Source organism: Sceloporus occidentalis, unplaced genomic scaffold (assembly GCF_023333645.1).
Source record: "Sceloporus occidentalis isolate IW3139 unplaced genomic scaffold, rSceOcc1.0.p SCAF_3, whole genome shotgun sequence".
NCBI classification, from domain to species: Eukaryota; Metazoa; Chordata; class Lepidosauria; order Squamata; family Phrynosomatidae; genus Sceloporus; species Sceloporus occidentalis.
In genome coordinates, this window is record NW_028316983.1 from 165392951 (window position 1) to 165412327 (window position 19377).

Consider the following 19377-nt stretch of genomic DNA (forward strand, 5'->3'; position numbering starts at 1 on the left):
AAGTGCTGACTTTAGAAAGGGATGAAAAACAGTACACTGAGGATGTCCAAGTGTGCAAGTAAAAGAGATGAAATGGATCCATGGCAGTCTTAGCCACCACTCTAACCTAACTGGGGATGCTGGAAGTTGCAGTCTGGATTTCAAGCTGGATGAAGATTGTAAGAGTTGTTATCAAAAATGGTAACATTTCTAAGCTTTGGGACAAAGATCTAGATTCCCAGAGAAGACAGGGCCTGGGAGGGAGGAAGAAATGAGCAACAGGCAAGGCAAGAGTTCAATAGTTCCTTATTGTGAGCTGTACACAGGGGAGCAGCTTGCCCCCTGCTGAGGAGGTTTTGCAGTAGAGGCTTTGTATTACAGAATCATCTGGGTGACATTACACGGGAATGAACTGTAACATGTAACTTGGATCTCAGTGAAATAGGAAAGGCTCCTTTCTGAACAAACATGCATAGAAGCAGAGTGCAAGGGGTCAAAAGACATACATTTCTAAGCTCCTTTATGCTGTCCTTTGGGGATTTTATCTGATTTGCATAGTCTCCAGAAATGAGCAATCAGTTCTAATGAATCATCCTTTTCAGGATGAAAGTAAATTAACCCTGTTCCATTACTAATTTCTCCAGAGGCATATTTGGGTCCTGTTTGAAGGAATTCATATAATGGGAATTCTCACCGTCAAAAGAAGGCCTTCCGCTTTTCAATATAGCTTCAGCTTCTGGTGATGTTTTTTTTTTTTTTTTTTTTTTTTTTTTTTTTTTTTGAGGGGGTGGGGGTGAGTTTTGTTCTGTTGAGGATTTTGTGAAAGGATTTTTTGAGAAGAAAATTGAGACACACTGGGCATAACTAACGGAGAGTGATTGCAGATGTAATGATTTTTGCTAGCACTTTGCAGAGGCTATCACAGGAGACCCATGATGGCAGAAATAATTTCACTGAAAAATTTATAGAAATTCTTCTGAGATTTTATCGTGTATTTTTTTTAAAGAGGATGTGTGTGTTTAATGGGTAGAAGTGCAAAAATAAACTTTACTTCTGTTTTTCTCCTTCCCTGGAGTGATCTGTGTAAACCTGAGTTTTGTGAAGAGTATAAATACAGCTTCATCAAACACTAGTTTCAGAACTTCTTTATTTATCAAATTTAGATCACACTTTTTATCATAACTGACACCCAGAGCAGCTAATGAAAATTAAATTAAAATAATACAGATGCATAAAACATTAAACATAAATATAAAATATAAAAGCCTGATAAAACACTATTAGAAAGTTGCAAAAACAAGATCCAGTTGGTTAAAACCATATAGCAGCACCCCATAAGCCTTTGCTCTCAAAGTTCAATTTGTTAAGGGATTTGTTTACTTTATTCACTGTTTCTTTCACATGTTTTCTTGTGGTTACTAGAAGCAGCACAGTTGATGCAGGACACAGGTAAACTATGTAGAAGGTGCAGATGGACAAAACTTGCTTTGGTGGAGCAAATGGCAGAAGATGGAGGGGCAGGTTCTTGTCTAGAGGTTCTCTTCTGCTAGATAAACTAAATAATATTTACAAACTAAATAATAAGAAAATGCTTTTCAGGTGAAACTAGCAAAAATGTGGACGCTCTTACAGTTTGTCGTACTGACAAACATATTTACATTGCACAGTTGTAGCAGTTTGATCGAATTGTTATGGCTCCATCCTGCAGAATTCTGATATTTATGGTTTGGTGAGGTACTTAGAATTCTCTGCTGGAAAGCTCTAATACTGTAGTTCAAAGATGAAATAGAGCTATCTTGCAGAGAATTCCAAATACACTTTGTCTCTCTCTTATCCAAAAGACTTGAGACCAGAAGTGTTTTGGCTTTTAAATTTTTATTATTTTGGAATATTTGCATATACCTAATGACATATCCTCTAGATCAGGGGTAGGCAATCTTTTTGACCCGGGGGCCGGATTGCTGTCCCTCAGACAACTCGGGGAGCCGAAGCAAAAAAATAATAATTAAATAATTTTTTTAAAAAATTAAATAAATTAATTAAACCGGGACAAATGTAGGACAAAAATTTAAAATGGGGGACACTTTTAAATTGAAAAAATGGAGGACACGCAAAAAAAATCTGCTGGTTTTTTAAAAAATGTTAATATAAATGCATGTTTCTGAGGCTTCTATAGACAATTGCTGATTTTTAAAAAAAATGCTCGCCTCTTGCCCCATTTGCTCCTTCTTGTCCCCCTTGCCCGCTTCTTGCCCTCACTTGCTCCTCTTTGCCCCCCTTGCCCAACTCTTGCCCCCACTTGCCCACTGCTTTCCCCGCGCGCATAGGCCCCCGTGCACCTGCACGAGAAGCCAAAGGCCCCTGCGCACTTGCGCCACCCCGGCGGCAATCTGCGGCAGGGCCGGGTTGGGGCTGGATCCTAGGCCTCGGCAGGCCGCATGCGGCCCGCAGGCCGTGAGTTACCAACCCCTGCTCTAGATGAATAAGCCATGGGGGGGAGAGGGGGGCATGGTTATGCATAACAGTGTTTGTATATACGTTAAAATAATTTAATAAAAAATGTTTTTTAAAAAACCAACCTAATGAGATATCCTGGAGATGGAATCCACATCTAAACATTAAATTCATTTATAGTTTTTTTGTGGGTTTTTCAGGCTATGTGGACGTGATCTGGAAGAGTTTATTCCTGACATTTCATTTATGTATCATATATACATAGCCTGAAGGTAATTTTATAAATAATATTTTAATAATTTTGTGCATAACACACAGTTTGTATACACTAAACTGCCAGAAAGCAAAGGTGTCACTCAGCCATCAGTGTGGGCAATTTTGCATTTTGGAGTATTTTGGATGTTGGCATTCCAGATAAGGGATACTCATCCTGTACCTCACCATAGTTCAGATCTTTGGCTTCCATAGGATGAAACCAGGGCAATGAAAGTGGTATCTAACTTGCTATAACTATGTAGATACACTCTCAGTGTCACTTGTGTGACTTTATGTTTCTAGTTATTATAAAAGCTTGAGCTTGACAGAAAATCAGCAGGTAGTGGGAAGCCTCTGATTTAGGTTGAATCTCATTGACTGGATAAATATGGGTTACAGTATTTATTTATTTAGTTATTCATTCATTCATTTTATATTCCACCTTTCTCCCAGAAAGAAACCCAAGGTGTCTCACAGATAAAACTGTCACAACTTTACAATAAAAATGTAAAAACAACTAAAACCATCTAGCTAAAAACAATATAAAATTATATAAAACAGACAGAAGTTAAAATACGCAACTAGAACACCACCACCCCCATATAAAAGCCTACCTAACATAATTATATATTAAAAGCCTGCTTGAATAAAAACATATTTGCCTGCTAGCAAAAGGCAAGCAGGGAGGAGGCCAGCCTAGCCTCCTGTGGAAGGGCATTGCAGAGGTTAGGAGAAGCCAGTGAGAAGGCTCTCTCTGGTGTCCTCAACAAGTGAGCCTGGGATGGTGGTGGGACTGAGAGAAAGCCTTTGCCTGTAGATCTTAGGATCCTTGCAAGTCTGTATGGGGAGATATGGTCTTTCAGATATTCTGGACCTAAGCCGTGTAGGTCTGTATAGGTATCCAACTGACGTGAGGTGCAGGCTGCAGGAAATTACAGACCTGTTAGCTTAACATCCAGGTAAATTGGTTGAAGTCTTTATTAAAAGTAAAATCATCTCGTATATAGTATAGCCACAGAAATATGCTTTGCACAGCAAATGATCCTAGTATATATGGTCTGAATCCTATTGGATATAGATAGTCCCAATTAGAGCTGACTCATTGAATCAAGTGTTGAGTAAGTATATCAAAAGTAGATAAGTCCCATTGATCTGGTGAATCTACTCTATTTGAGTATAACACTAGGATCTTGGCCGTTGTTTACTTGAGACTTGTAAAAGACAAAAAAATTCTTACTAAAGATCCCAGAGTAAAGTTTGCCATTACAAGATAAGAAAAATCAACTTATGAAGTGTTAAATAGTTAAGAAGGAGAAATCAGATACTTTGGCGGGATACAAACTGCCATATAGTATGTATTCTATACGTACTAGGGTTAGGAAGGGGCGGTGCTTCCGCACCCCCCTAACCCTAGTACGTATAGAATACGTAAAAGGTGGCGGCGCCCTTTCCACATGGGCGCTGCCATCTTTACGTACTGGACGCATAGCGTCCAGACGTGTCGCGGTGCTAATGACGTCACGAATGCGCCCTTGGCGCTTCGTGACGTCATCAGTGCGCCGCGGAAAGAAGCTCCGAAATGGAGCTTCTTTTTTGCCCCGCGCGGGAGCCGCGCGGTTTGGCTGCTGCAGCTCCCGCGCAGAGCAAATGGCGCCGGCGGGAGACCGTCGCAAAGCGGCGGTCTGTATCCCGCCTATGAATGTATTTTCAGTTCTTTCAAGAGAGGATTGTAAACAGTGGGGTCCCCAAGGAAGTCTTTTGGGATTGTTGGTTTTAATTTCTTATTAAATGATCTCTAGTTAGAGGTGGGCAGTAGAGTGACCAGATTTGCTGAGAACACAAAAGATGTTGAAGAGCTCCGAAGGGACCACCCTAAACCGAACTCAAGAATAGGCATGAGATCATAAAATAATATGCATTGAGGCAACATATCCTAGCTTCACATGGCAATTGATGGGTTCTAAGTTGTCATTGACTGTCTTAAGTGGCAGATGTTAAAAGGGCAAATTTCTCATTTGGTTTAATGAGAAAGGATGTCAAAAATAACACTGTCAAGGACATTGCAGCACTAGAAAAGGTGAAGAAAAAGGCAACCAAAAATGATCAATTAATGTTAGTAACAAGTTAAGCAATTCTCCTCTGAGGTGAGGTAAAGTTTTGGCCCTCTTAGCTCAGAAAAAAAGCTTGTTAAACATGATAGACCTGTGCCTGCTGAAAAGAAAGTGGATAGAAAAAATGCTTTCTCCCTCTATCATAATACTAGAAGAACCCATGAAGCTGAATGGTTGGAAATTCTAGACAATTAAAAGGCAAACTTCCTCACCAGCACATAACTGAACTGTGGAATTCACTATTACAAGGTGTAGTAATGTCTACCACCTTAAAGAGCTTTAAAAAGTGATTGGACAGAAACAAAGATGATGGGACATGAGTGGTAATGTGTAGGTTTACCGTATTGTTAATTTCACATACATCAAGAGTGGGCAAAGGTTGGCCCTTGGTCTTTATGTTCTTCCCACACCTAGGCTTGCCATATCCCGCCTGGGGGCGGGACTTTCCCGGTTTGGGGCGGGTCCACACGGTCCCGCCCTCGGGCAGGATGTGGCAAGCTGAGGGAGGCTTTCCCGCACCGCTTGGGCCTCCGCTCCCCGCCGCGATCGCGGCAAGGCCGGAGGCCCAGGCGGTGACTGAAAGCCTCCTTAAGGCGGAGGCTTTCCCGCGCCGCTTGGGCCTCCGCTCCCCGCCGCGATCGCGGCGAGGCCGGAGGCCCAGGTGGCAACTGAAAGCCTCCTTAAGGCGGAGGCTTTCCCGCGCCGCTTGGGCCTCCGCTCCCCGCCGCAATCGCGGCGAGGCCGGGAGCCCAGGCGAGGAGGGAATCCTTCACTCAGGGAGGCTTTCCCTCCCCGCCTGGGCCCTGGGCCTTGCTGCGATCGCGGCGGGGGCGGAGCCCAAGCATCGAGTTGCAATGTAGGACAAAAATTTCAAATGTAGGACACACAACCATGTGTCCTACATTTGAAATTTTTGTCCTACATTTTTCCCGGTTTCGAGGTCCGGAGGTATGGCAACCCTACCCACACCTCATTCTTGGTTGTTAAATATGAGTGTGGGGTTTGTCTTTATAACGTGCTTGTGACCCTTCCTATGATATAAACAGAATGGTGGACTAGGTAGGACTCAAGTCTGATCCAACAGTTGAGCATTTTTAATCTGGCAGTCCTCTTAACATTTTAAATTTAGTAGTCTAGATCTGTGACTGTGGAAGAAATATCCATCCTTCATATAAGTTCTTGGTAGTTTTGTGATCGCACATATTATCCAGTGCTAGAATTGACCTCTTCACGTTTTCTTTTTTCTTTGACCATTTAAGTTTGTGATTAGGGAACATTAGATTCCTTTGATGTCCTCCTAGCTGAAAATAGAGTTATTATTTCAGAAGGACTTAAGTTTGTTCCCTTTGAAATATTCATTTTAAAACGTGGGCTGGCATCCTAAAGTTTATGCAATTACAATGTCATAAGCCAGGCTAACAACCTTGTAACCATTTGGCATTCATACCAATTGTGGCCCTATTGCCACAATTGCAGATGCTTCCAAAAGCCACATTAAAAACCAGACAGCCTTACCGAGCAAAGGAATTCTTAGGTGTTGCCAAGTAGGGTGCTGATGCACCTACCTGCCTCCCACTAATGAGCCTGGTCCGGTGAGGACTTGTGGAAAGACCTTGCAGAGAGTCTTTCTTCTACTTACTGTAGAAGGAGATGGATTTTGGAGATTGGATCAGGAGATAGAACATAGTCATGGCATCATAGATATGTGTCCAGTACAGAATCTCAGCCGTAGTCTACCACACAGTGCAGCACAATATTAATTCCCCATTGGGCTGTCAGGAAGAAAACAGAAGAAATGTCTGTAGCGGAAGTTATAAAAAAAAGCAAGCAAACAAATAAATGCTGAGGTGAAATATTGAGCTCATAGTAGAAAATAAAAAGCGTCCAGTGAGGTATATCAGTATTCCAATAGGGTGCTGTTATTTCTTCAAAAGAAGATTACAAATAAGAAGTCGCTTTTGCACTACAGTAGCATTCATTCCTGTTTCCATATAAAGCCAGCTTTAAAGCAGAATTAACTCTGTATGGTAAAATTTTCTCATGAAGTCCAATATTCCCCTACTGTTCTTTGAAATGGTCATTGTCATTTGTTTGTACACACAGGAATGGATGGAGAAAATTGCAATAATGTAACCACAGAAAAAATTTAAATTTATGATAGAGGCTATTTTATTTCCCAGCCTGATTTTGAGATGTTATTGAAAGGAGAATGAACCACTTTCACTTTCCCATTCATTTGAACAGGAATAAATTAGTACACTGAGAACTCAGCACATTAGTTATTTAAAAATGGGATGAGGTGATGAAATAATAAGATGAAGGATGTGCAGGAATATCACAGTCACATTGATGCATCTGACTAATGGATCTGATTGATGAGAGGATCCCTCCTCTTGACTGCCGTATCCTCTGGCACATGTTGCATGAGAGGGTACCACAAAGAGGAGGAGGATCCTCTGTGGTTTAGGTGGGAGGATGTGATAAGGTCCTGGATATCTTAGTTTCTCACCAGTGCTCATGTCTGAATTTCTCCAAACTTTTATGTTTTAGATCCTGGTGCTCCTGTGAAACTGCCTTGTATGCCTGTCAAATTGTCGCCTCCGCTACCTCCAAAGAAAGTCATGATCTGCATGCCTTTAGGGGGACCAGACCTCTCCCTCACATCCTATTCCACACAGAAGAGCTCCCAGCAAACATTGGCTTCACATCACCACACAGTTTTGCCGTCACAGTTAGCAGCACACCAGCATCAGTATGGCAACCACAACCCACACTTGCCTTCTGGATCCAGCACGTTACCCATTCACCCTTCAGGATGTCGCATGATCGAGGAGTTGAATAAGACACTAGCCATGACCATGCAGAGGCTAGAAAGGTAATGGGGCATGCATTCCCTTGGTGAACCTGCAATTGGTGAACTGGCCATCTGAATGGCCAACGTGGAAACAGGACATTGGGCCAGATGGATCTTTGTTCTAATCCAACAGGGTTCCCTTTCCATTCTTATGAGCAGACAATCCCCACTCACAGTGGAAGCAATGTGCTTGTAATATTCACAGTTCTGGCCTTGCCGCTTCTACTCAGCCTCCGATGATGATGATGATCATGATGATGATGATGATCATCATCATCATCATTATTACTGTTATTATTATTTCTTACCCACCTCTTCTCATGGATCAAGGCGGGGAACAACACATCAACAAGGTTGTTGTTGTTGTGTACCTTCAAGTCATTTCTGACTTATGGTAACCCTAAGGTGAACCTATCATGGGCCTTTCTTGGCAAGGTTTATTCAGAGGGATTTTTGCCATTGCCTTCCTCTGAGGCTGAGAGAATATGACTTGCCTAAGGCCGCCCAGTCAGTTTTCATGGCCGAACCAGGATTCGAACTCTGGTTTCCCAGAGTCCTAGTCTGACACTCAGACCAGTACCCCACATACAGCATCAATTAAAAACACTTTAATTAAAACATGCAACAGTTTGAAAGGTCAAATAAGACTTTAAACAATCTGCATTTAAAATTAATCATTTAAATTCCCAATTTAAAAATCATCTGGATCAGCCTGCCAGAAGATACTGGTCTTCAATGCTGTTTTAAATGTGGACAGCGTATTCAGCTGTCAAATTTCTTCTGGCTAGTCATTCCACAGTCTAGGGGCAGCTGAAGAAAAGGTCCTCTGGCTGGCAATTGTCACCTAGCCCTGGCTGACTCGAGTAAATGTCTGCCAGAGGACCTGAGTGTGCTGGCCAGATTATATGGGAGGAGGCAATCTCATAAGTAATCTGGACCCAAACCATGTAGGGCTTTAAAAGTAATAACCAGCACTTTGTACATTACCAAGAAACTAATTGGCAGCCACTGGAGGGGTATTAATATTGGTGCAATGTGATCACTCCTACATGTCCCAGTAATGAATCTGGCTGCCTTGTTTGGACTAACTGAAGTTTCTGAACTTGGTACAGAGGTAGCCCAATGTACAGCATACTGCAAAAGTCTAGCCTTGAGGCTACCAGCATGTGCACTACCATCTTAGGTCCTCTGGATAGGTTATTGTAGACCAGGTTATTCTGCCATCCTGCATTTGGAGCATTCAAAATACAGGATGAGGCAACATTGCATGCTAAAGATCTCAGGTTCATTTCCAGTAGTTTGACTCAATTATCATTGTCAGTGGTCTGATGTGATAGAATTTATCATCCTATTACCTGCCCTCAAAAGTGGCAGACTGTGGAAAGTGCTTTGTAGAAAAACCTTGGGCCTCTCTGAAGGCAGGCAGTAGTTACCACCAACATACTTTTAAAGGTAAAGTTTTGGGAAGTGCAAGACTAAAAGTCTCCTTTCAATTTTAGTGGAGAAAAAAGTATCTGAGCTATCAAAAATTTGGTTAGTACCAATCTATTTTGTCATGGAACATGGCTCATAATGGTGATGATGCTACTAGTATTATTATTCCCATCTATTTTTCCTGGATAAATATTTGATCATTTTTTGTTAAGAAGAAAAGTTATGAACACACGAAAGCACAGAGTGTACAAATTAGATAATTCCCATTGTCTTTTAGATAATTGCTTTTTTTATATGATAAGCTGCAGTAATTGTGGAGCCATATCTCTAACACATCTATGAAAACTATTTGATGTAAATCTATTCAACTGAGTTGCTATGAACTGGAACTATTGAAGCATGAAATATCTGTACTGCTTCCATTTTCCAGTTACATGTATTTTTTAAAATGTTCTACTTACCAAAGCTAATGGACTAGGAATGATTCTGATGTTGTTGTTAGTATTTATTTCACTTGCTGTTATTGTCTTCTGTTTCATTATATTTGTTGATAGTGGCAGTGGTGATGGTTGGTGAGTGTGATACTTAATAGCAGATTTTAGATGAATTTGGATTGTGCTCAAGATGTTTTTCTTCTGGACCAGTTACTACAACTTTTTGAAATGAAACAATGTGATTAAGAAAATATGAAGATTAGAGGGATGGTGGAATTTATGTAGTACATCCATGTCAATGGGTCTTTTTACACACCTGGGTTTATTAATAAACCCAAAGGCCTTTAGGGAAGGAAGACCCACTGAAAATAAGCCGCCTGTTGTCAATCGCAGTCATGTACTGCAATCTAGTGCTATAGACATAAATGTGTAGCTGTATCCTGGCCCTGCCCAACTTCCTTGGATATAGTAGGCTGCTAAAGAAAAGCCTCTGCAAGGTCCAAAACACACTGCTGAAATAATCCAGTTTCAAACCACTTTAACTGCCCTGGCTCAATGCTAGGAAATCCTGGGAACTGTAGTTTTGTGGACATTTAGCCTTCTCTGTCAGAGAGCTCTGGTGCCACAATAAACTACAATTCCCAGGATACCCTAACACTGAGCCAGGGCAGTTAAAATGGTCTCAAACTGAATTATTTCTGCAGTGTGTTTTGGACTCAAATAAATGCCTATGGCTGGCCACTCTTGAAGAAAGAGAGAGATTGGCCTTTGATTTAATTTACAATGGTTTAAGAATATGAAAAGTCCCTTGCTGGACCTAGTCCATCTAGTATAGGCAAGGGAACTATGCGGTCTTGAACTGAAACTTCCAGTATTCTTCATTGTTGACTATGGCTACATATGCAGAAATAATCCAGTTTGACACCACTTTAACTGTCATGGCTCAATGCTATGAAATTCAGAGAACTGTAGTTTGTTGTGGCACCATAGCTCTATAACAGAGCAGCCTATAAATGTCTCACAAAATTATGGTTTCCAGAATTCTATAGCATTGAGCCATGGTAGTTAAAGTGGTGTCAACCTGGATTATTTCTGCAGTGCAAATGCAGCCTGTGTTGCCTACGGTTGCTATGAGATGCAACACAACAATGTCTGAAGGGATATACGGTACAATTCTCACCCAGTCTTATCTCATATTTAGTGGCCAGAAAAGCCTTGGAAAGTTACTCTGTAGAGTGGGACTCCCAGAATCCCCTTGCCAGCATGACCACTGGAAATAGCTCAAAAGAATAGCTTTTTCAAACTTTGTTTTCTATAAGCAATTATCCTTATAGTATGGCTTAGGTTGTGGCAAGCACATGTCTTAGCCTACACATCTTGCCTATGTTTTATTTTTAAAGAATGATTAAATCTTTTCTTTGATTATCTGAAAAGTTCTGATCAATTAAGGCAGTGCAGACAGCAGTAATTGGAAACCAGCTATCCTTCATGTCCCATGAAATCAGGGTTGGCTGGTTTAAACCTTGATTTAAACCAAATGACTTTTTAAAAACTTTTAAACTTCTGGAGGTTTAAATTGATTGTTCATATATATATATATTAAACTCTGGCTTTTATTACTGTTTTCCAGCCCTCTTACTGAAACAAAAACGACTGTTTGAATTTAAGCATTTTAACTTTTAATAGTTAATTGACAATTGTTCATTGCTAGACCAGTATCCAGTGTCACTTCTGTCTTTTTTAATCACTTTATTTTATATTACAAGAAATGCCACTCAGAAACAAATTCTTCAATTAGCATAACTTTAACCAAAACAACTTGCTTTTAAAAAGCACTTTTAAAAGAACAATTATTATTTAAGCTAGTGGCCATAACATTATTTTTCTACTTCATTTTCTTATTTAGTCCTATATTAGTGTAATCCTATGCTTCTGTATGTAAGCTTCCAACCTATCAATATAATTCCCAAAGTTTTATTGAAAGATGTAAATCATACCAAAGCCTAATAACATTGGATTGTTAATGTTAGAAATCATTAAAACATGATTGATCAAGCTTTCTGATACAAAGGATTTTTCACAGTAGTAATATAAGCAGGATCCAGTTTTTTAAACAGGAAAACCCTGGTTTAAACAAGCCCCCCACAGAGGTTTGCTTTTTTTAATGTGTTTTTTCCCTCATCCCTGAGCTTCACTTAGGACAATTACTTCCATGCACAAAAATTTTGCATTAATTGCACAGTATGATCTACTGTATCTTTAAACTACACATAAGTTATTTTACCTGGTATGCTCTTTTTTGCCGTAGGACTTAGAAGGGCATCTGTTTCCCCACAGCAATAGTTGCTCTAATTTTTAAATTCCTAAATAATCTTGTAGTTACTAGGACATACACATTATGGTTAATAGTCAGAAATCAGGTGATTTAATTTCTTTTTCTTTTTGACTAGTGTTTGAGCATCAACTACCAAAGAGCTGAGTTTTCCATTTCAAGAAGGAAAAGACAAATTAATGAAGATATTATATTAGACTTGAAATTGGTCTGTTTGAACGAAACAGCTGTTTTCGAGGTGGGGGGGTGCCATGAGATGACCTAGCAAAATAGCAGTCTGGTGTCCTATGGAGTATATGGAATTATGAACATCTCAAAATTGGAACATCTCTCTCTCTCTCTCTCTCTCTCTCTCTCACACACACACACACACACACACACACAGAATAAGAAGGGGAGAGAGAGACTTAACTCTAATTATTTGTCTCAACTAGATCCAATTAATCAATTGCTGAATTGTAAATTGACTTTCATGTTTGTTGTTGTTGTTATTGTTGTTGTGTGCCTTCAAGTCATCTCCAATTTATGGCAACTCTACTGTAAATGTATATAGCATTAATTCAGCAGGTTAACTTTACTTGAAACTAGCAACAGGATCTTTGCCAGAGAGAGAGACAGAGCAGTGCTGCAACATGCTATGGATCCTCACATGGCCTTAAATAAGCCACGTGATTCACTATAGACAGCTGTTCCACCTGGTGGCATGAAGCAAAAAGTTGGTCACATGCTTTTGAGACCTTCTGTTCAGCGTCCTGACAACTTCAGTTTTCATTTATTTAAAATGAAGGAGCATTTTTTTTCTAGTGCTCATGGATTCAGATGGTCTCAGCTATGTGAAAAAACATTCAGAAATCAGATGGATTAAGGATAGGACTACAGGTATTTCCCTGTATGGATATATACATGATTTGTGTGGCTTATGCTATATCTGGCTGAGCCTTCTGGCCTTCGAAAGCAGTTGTCACTTCACCATTTTTCATTCATTCCCCTCTCAGCACTCTCTTTTTTTTTTCTTTTAAAGAACTACAACAACAAGGCTTTCTAGAAACTTCATATTGCAAGAAGTGCAAAAATGTCAAAATTAGAAATGGTCCATGGATTCACTAAACACTGAAACATTTGGAATTTGTTGGTGCAGTGTTGAAGGGGAGAGAAGTGACCCGAAGGTACACAGCCCTAGATTATTCTCCATAAGCCCAAAGCAGTAAATTTTGTACCAGAACAGTATCCCAGTGATTTCCACTGCACTCACTGTTCAAGATGTTGCCTGTTAACCCCAGCAGTCATCAAATTAGAAAGCTGATGGCTGCTTCCTCTGAAAAAGCATGCACTGTTTTTGCAAACATTTGGACAAAGCATCTGTAAAGCTGTTGCTTCTTGATGTTTTTCCATTAGCTTGCTCAAACATTTTTCTCTTTTGGCTAATGTGTTAATATCTCTAAGGAGATTAGTGTTGATTTTTCAGATGAGACGTGCTTCATTTTTAAGACATGGATTGCACAAAACAGTGTTATCTGGAAATCTTTGACAGCATTGCCATTTATTGTTCTCCTTGCCCCCAAAAAAGCATTAAACACACATATTGCATCAAGCTTTAACTGCTTTGAAAGTGCACAAGCCTATATGACACGTCAGACAGGGGAAAAAATTACACGGCTATAAACCTCAACCCACAACTAGAATAAGTCTGATTAAAGATGGTAAGTATTGCTTGAGTAAACATGCACTCCATACGTACGTAATATAAGTGCTTAAGCATTTTAAGAAGATCAGAATGGTTAACACAAATAAGATGTTTTCGTGTCCCTCACTTGAAAGTGAAGGTATGAAATGTAACTCATAATAGTAGCAAGCATTCTTATAAAAACGGAAATAAACATGTGAGGGAACAGAGGGCAAGAGGAAATTCCCTTTTATACACTTGAACCAGCCATGGTTTGGAGAAAATGACATATTCAGTGCCATCCAGCCAGGAACAAATGCTTTTAGAGTGCAATGTGGTGTCGCTATGACATACACTTGGCCAGTGGTGTCACTAGGTTTGGCAACACCTGGTGCAGGAACTCAAGGTGTCAAAACTGTATTGATTTTCTCCCATACCACACTATATGGAATCCTTAGTAATGTTTTTTGTACTAATGTTACTCATAAACCATAATTCTCTTATATCATTGAATGTAATAGCAATAGTTTTGACATAAACAACTTGCAAAATTAAAAGTATACCTTTGCATTACAATATAATATGCACAGTCTAAATGTATTTACATATACATAGCTTCATCTGGTTAAAGTGAAATTTTTGTAAGATGTGAGATTTTTTAAAGAAAAATAAAAAAATGAAAATTTAAAAAATAATTATTTTTATGGGATCTTTTTCCTCCCACTGAGCCATTCACACCATCCTCAGTGTTTTAAAGGGCCATAGACGAATGCCACAGCCAATTTCTGCCCAAAGGCAGATGTTCAGGGAGCAGTGGTGTAATCCCGCTTAGGGTAACAAACACAAAAGTGCTGAAGTACCAGACTTCAGAAGTGAACAAAGTATATGACGTATATGAAGTAACCAACTGGTGCAACAGAAAATATTAACATGTATATCAATAACATGTGTAGAAGGCATGTGTCCCTGAAATATGGTTGGGGCATTCATTTTCACTGATGAGGAGAACCCATCAATGAACATGCAGTTGCGCTAGTCCCCAAGTGCAAAATATCACTGCAGGGAAAGCTTCAAAACTGACAATTGCATGGTGTTAGTGTCCCCTCCTTTTCCCCTCCCCCTCACTATTCCCAAGCAGGCTGGTTGCCTCCCCCCCTCCATTTCCATTTCTTTTCTATTTCTTTCTCATTTCCATTTTTATTTTTTATTTATTTAACTGAAATCATGGTAGCAGAGCTTCAGAATTGTGTGAAAATAAAATTAAAAACCAAAAAGCTTGCTGAGTAGGGAATAGGGCCTGGCAGGATTAAGGGGGGATGCAGAAGAAAGCATGATGTCAGAAACAGACCTAGTCACGTTATTATAGAGATGTGTGATAATGGCTGCTCACAAACAGATATAATTCAATTTTCTTTAAACATGTGTGATTGCGGAAAGAACAGGGCTCATGCAGTAATGTCCTAATAGAGAAGAAACAAATGCCTTTGTACAGTTTGAAGTGGGATGCCTCCAAACCCATTCCACATCGCCCAAAAAGTTACAGATGTTTTCATTCTGAAAGATAATTGATATAACTTTTTTATTCTTAGGACCAAATTATTCCAATATTCTCTTTTATATTCTCTTTCACTCTTCTCTTTCTTGTCTTCTTTTTCAAAAAAGCTCTGGTTTACACGGGGGTGACAGTGTCACAAAAACTGGACCAGGGGGCCTTGCAGACATGAGACAAGTGCCAACTGTTGTGATCGAATGCGATGACAATAAAGAAAATGTGCCTCATGAATCTGACTATGAAGATTCTTCATGCCTCTACACAAGAGAAGATGATGATGAAGATGAAGAAGAAGATGATGAAAGCTCATTATTTACAAGTAAGGCTCCTCTGCTCCTCACTGGCATTTATCTTTTCATACAAAAGCAAAAGACCTTCTACTTAGAAACCATCCTAACAGTCATTGATAATATAATGATTTGCTTAGTGGCCCTGTGAAAGAACTCCACCATGGTCTGATGAGTAATTCCCATACATTTTTTAAATGTCAGCATGGGAAAATGATAAAGAACAAGTAAATAGGAACTGTGGTGTCCAGATGTGCAGGATAAACTGCCAGATCATTAAAATATACACTAATCCCTTGATCTGTCTATCTGTGCATTTGCAAATTTGAGGCTGGTTACAGGTTTAAGGGGATTTTCAGGACAGAGCCCTCTGAAGAGTCACCTATAATGGTGCCACCCCCTGCCATAAGCCCTGAATGGCAGAAGATGTTGGCAGGCAACTAGATTGTATTGGAGTGCTCTAGTGAGTGCTAGGTTGGGTCAGAGCCACAATATTCCACAGTGGGGCTGTCCACAGGGGCCAAAAGGCCTGTGTTCCCCTCAGCCTCTCATTGTCCAATTCGGACAATGCAGGCAGACTGGATGATGATCCATGTAGCCAACCACCCCATTTCAAAATCAGACATGGCGATAGTCTTCTCAGTAATGGCAAAGGAAATTAAGACGTGCAATGACAGTAGCGAGTCCATGGTCCAAGGTGGCCTGGGGACCGACCTGGGTTAGGTCCCAGGTCAGAATATGATAATACAGGCTTGGCCTGTACTTTCCTATCAGCCCCAGCGTCTGCAAAGAAACAATACATTACAAAGGGATGTCTGCCTGAGGTACTGTAAATAGCAATTTCAACCACATAAGGACATAATTCTAACTCTTCCAGTTTGAAAGGGACAGTCCTGTTTAATCCTCTGTCATTCGACTCTTTCAGGTGCTTTCAAATGTCCCATTTCTCTTCTCCCATTTCCCTCCTTTGCTCTGGCATACTTCAGTTCCTGCAAAGTGAGTTTTAAGTGCAAAAGTAGTTTCAACTCATTTGTCTCAGTAGCAGGGAGAGGAGAGGAGGGGGTGGAATCTTGCCCTTCCCAGGAAAAAGCAGACTGCTGCAGCCTCTCCTGGCTTCAGTGCTCTTCCTTATTGACAGCTTTTGCCATCTTGACCACACTTTGCTATTGCTTGGCCACATGTGTCCCAGTTTTCATCTGTGAAATGTTGGAGGACCCAGGCCCTATTGGAATGGTAGAACCAGTTGGATGCCAGTTATTGAAAAAAAGTGTCCTGCACACTTGTTTACATATTTGTTTACTATTTGTAAGCCACTCTGAGGCCTTTTTATATCGGATGGGGCATAAATATTTTAACATTTGAATAATTAATAATTATAAGTACACACAAAACCACATCACCACAGTATGAAACCATGGAAACTTGTCACGCATTTGTTATTAGAGTTCTAGTCACATTTGATGGGACTGGAGACAGGTGTTAAGGGGAAGCAATATGACTCCTTCTCCCTTCATAAGCCCTTAGGCCCACTAATCATTTATCTTACATGAACGGTGTTGCTCAAATTATGGATTCTTTGACACTTGAATGAGCATGGAGCCCTACAGTCATCCAACTCAACTGCTATAGCTTTGAGGCAGTGGAAGATTCAGGCTTGAAAATTTTGTTTTTGTATGACAAGTCCCAGAATCCCCACACCTAGCATGGCCTTTAGCCATGCTGTTTGGGAATTTCTGGGAGCATGCTGAACTCAAGGAAAGGCATTTGAAATGGGCTTCTGCACTAACATTCAGAGGAACAAGGAAGACAGACATTTAAAAAAAAACAAAAAACCCTACTCTGCACCCAAAATCCCCCACCACAAATATGTGTTGGCATGTCCTCGTTGATTTAATTTAAAACCAATGGTTCTCCAAAGTTGTCTCTTATTACCTTAGGCTCCCTTGCAATGAAAGTCTGCAGAAAAGATTCTTTAGCCATCAAACTTAGCAACCGTCCATCCAAACGGGAGCTGGAGGAAAAGAACATCCTCCCCATGCAGACTGATGAGGAGAGGCTCGAGCTCAGGCAGCAAATTGGTACCAAGCTGACAAGGTAAGAACTATGGCCTGTCTTGCTGTGAGCCAGGCAGCTTTTTATTTTACGACACTTTTATTTGGTCAGTTGCATTCAGTAAATCAGTGGGGTGCTGGATGATTATATTTCTTGGGTTTCATTCAAGGAACTCAAAGAGTGGCATGTGGTTCTCAGTGCTCCCCCAAGCCATGACACAGTAAGCTTAACTCTTTTCCCTTGTAATGAACACAACGTAGAAGTGCTGAGGTTTGGCTGGATTGTACCCTGTAGGGGGCTAGTAATAAGCTTAGTTATTCAGATTGAGCAGGAATTTTAAAGGCTTAAAATAGAAGGCAAGGCTCTCTTCTTTGACTTCTGCTCCCAATTTCACTTCTTAGTCATATCTCACTTGTCATATCATTCTTTTAGGCTGCTTTATCTTTTACAGAAGGAGAAAAGTTTAAGAAAACAATTTGGGTCAGTTTCTGTTATACATTTCACAATGTTGTGTCCCTATGAACTGCAGCCATCCAGAGGTGTTTTTAGCCTCTGACTCCTATCTGCCTCAGGCACCATGGCCAATGGTCTAGGGTAATAGTAGTGACAATCCAACAACTTCTGGTAAACCATACGATCCTTGGCTGTCAGCTTAACACAGCCAACCAAGTTCTTCTCAGTGTTTACCTCTTACTTTACATGAACTGGTATCATCAAGTTAAATATTGGCCTACTTCCTGCCTTACCTAATACAGCCAAAGAGTATATTCCACTTTAGGAATTAAAGTGATTGCTCATTTCTTTTTAAAAGAAAGGTTTTGCTCAAATTTTGCAAGTACAGTCCTCTCTCCATTCTTGTGGTCTTCGGATCCGCGTCCCTTGCTTATGCACGAGGGACAAACAGAGGGAGAATGAATGGGGTGCATGTGCCCCCACGCCTATACTCAAGTGAATCAATGGGGCTTGAATGTAGGCAGAACTCATTTTCTGCGAAGAGGTCTGGAGCAGATGCCCTGTGAAAAGGGAGGGGCAACTGTATTTCTCTTTTTTTTAAAAAAAAATACTGTCATGGCTCCATCATTTGAAATCCTGGGATTTGTAGTTTGTTGTGGCACCAGAGCACTCTGACAAAGAAGGCTAAATATCTCTCAAAACTACAAATCTCAGGATTCCATAGCATTGAGCCATGGCAGTTAAAGCGGTGTTGGACTGTATTGTTTCTGCAATGCAGATTAGACCTCAGTCTCAGAGTAAAGACAATGGCAAACCTCCTTTTAATAAGTTCTGTCAGGAAAATTTTATGAAAGGCTCACTATAAGTCAGAAAGGACTTAAAAACAACAAAAATGAAGTGTGCAGATTTTCTGTAGATTTACTCAAGCCATTCTTTTCCTTCTGATATAGTAGGGCAGTAGTAAGGAATCTGTGGCCCTCTAGATATTATTGGACTGCAGTTTCCACTATCCCTCCCTAGGGATGATAGGAGTTATAATTGAACATCTGGAGAGCAACACGTCTCCCATCCCTGCACTAGGAGAAAAATCAATATAACTATTTGTATTGTTTGGGTAGGAAAAGATGCATGATGCTGTTCAGTGTTGAAGTGAATGACTCATTCATCTCTTGAATCCTTTGGAAATATGTAAGGCAACAGAAAGAACTGCATCTAATTCTCAGTTATGCAAATCATTTGCATATGTATAAGGATACTGAGGCACAGCTGGTAGAGTTCTGTTGTAATATTCTGATGGATCAACACTCTTCTGCGTATCACCCAACTGCTTTAGAACATGTTACCACAATACTTCCATAGCTTCTTCCACTAGAGAGAGAGAGCAGGGAAATGATTGTTTTGCAGGCAAACATCCAATACCTTGTCAAGGTACTTTGGTTAAGTAAGTAGATCCAGAACCAAGAATAATATTGATACGAGGCCCCTTCCTGTTAGGTAATTATAGCACTATGATTCTA

The 19377-nt window shown here is 40.3% G+C and overlaps 1 protein-coding gene across 11 annotated transcripts in view; it reads left to right on the forward strand.

Annotated features, from left to right (window-relative positions):
- Positions 1–19377, forward strand: part of LOC149317052 (phosphatase and actin regulator 1) — a 322885-nt gene that overhangs the window by 271038 nt on the left and 32470 nt on the right. For all 11 annotated transcript variants that reach the window (XR_016280563.1, XR_016280564.1, XM_089516735.1 and 8 more), the window contains 3 exons: positions 7350–7674; positions 15179–15387; positions 17293–17449. Coding sequence is in view for 9 of the 11 variants with exons in the window: in XM_089516735.1 (XP_089372861.1) it covers positions 7350–7674; positions 15179–15387; positions 17293–17449 (691 nt within the window). In the remaining 2 variants the exon portion in view is untranslated. The remainder of the gene's footprint in view (positions 1–7349; positions 7675–15178; positions 15388–17292; positions 17450–19377) is intronic.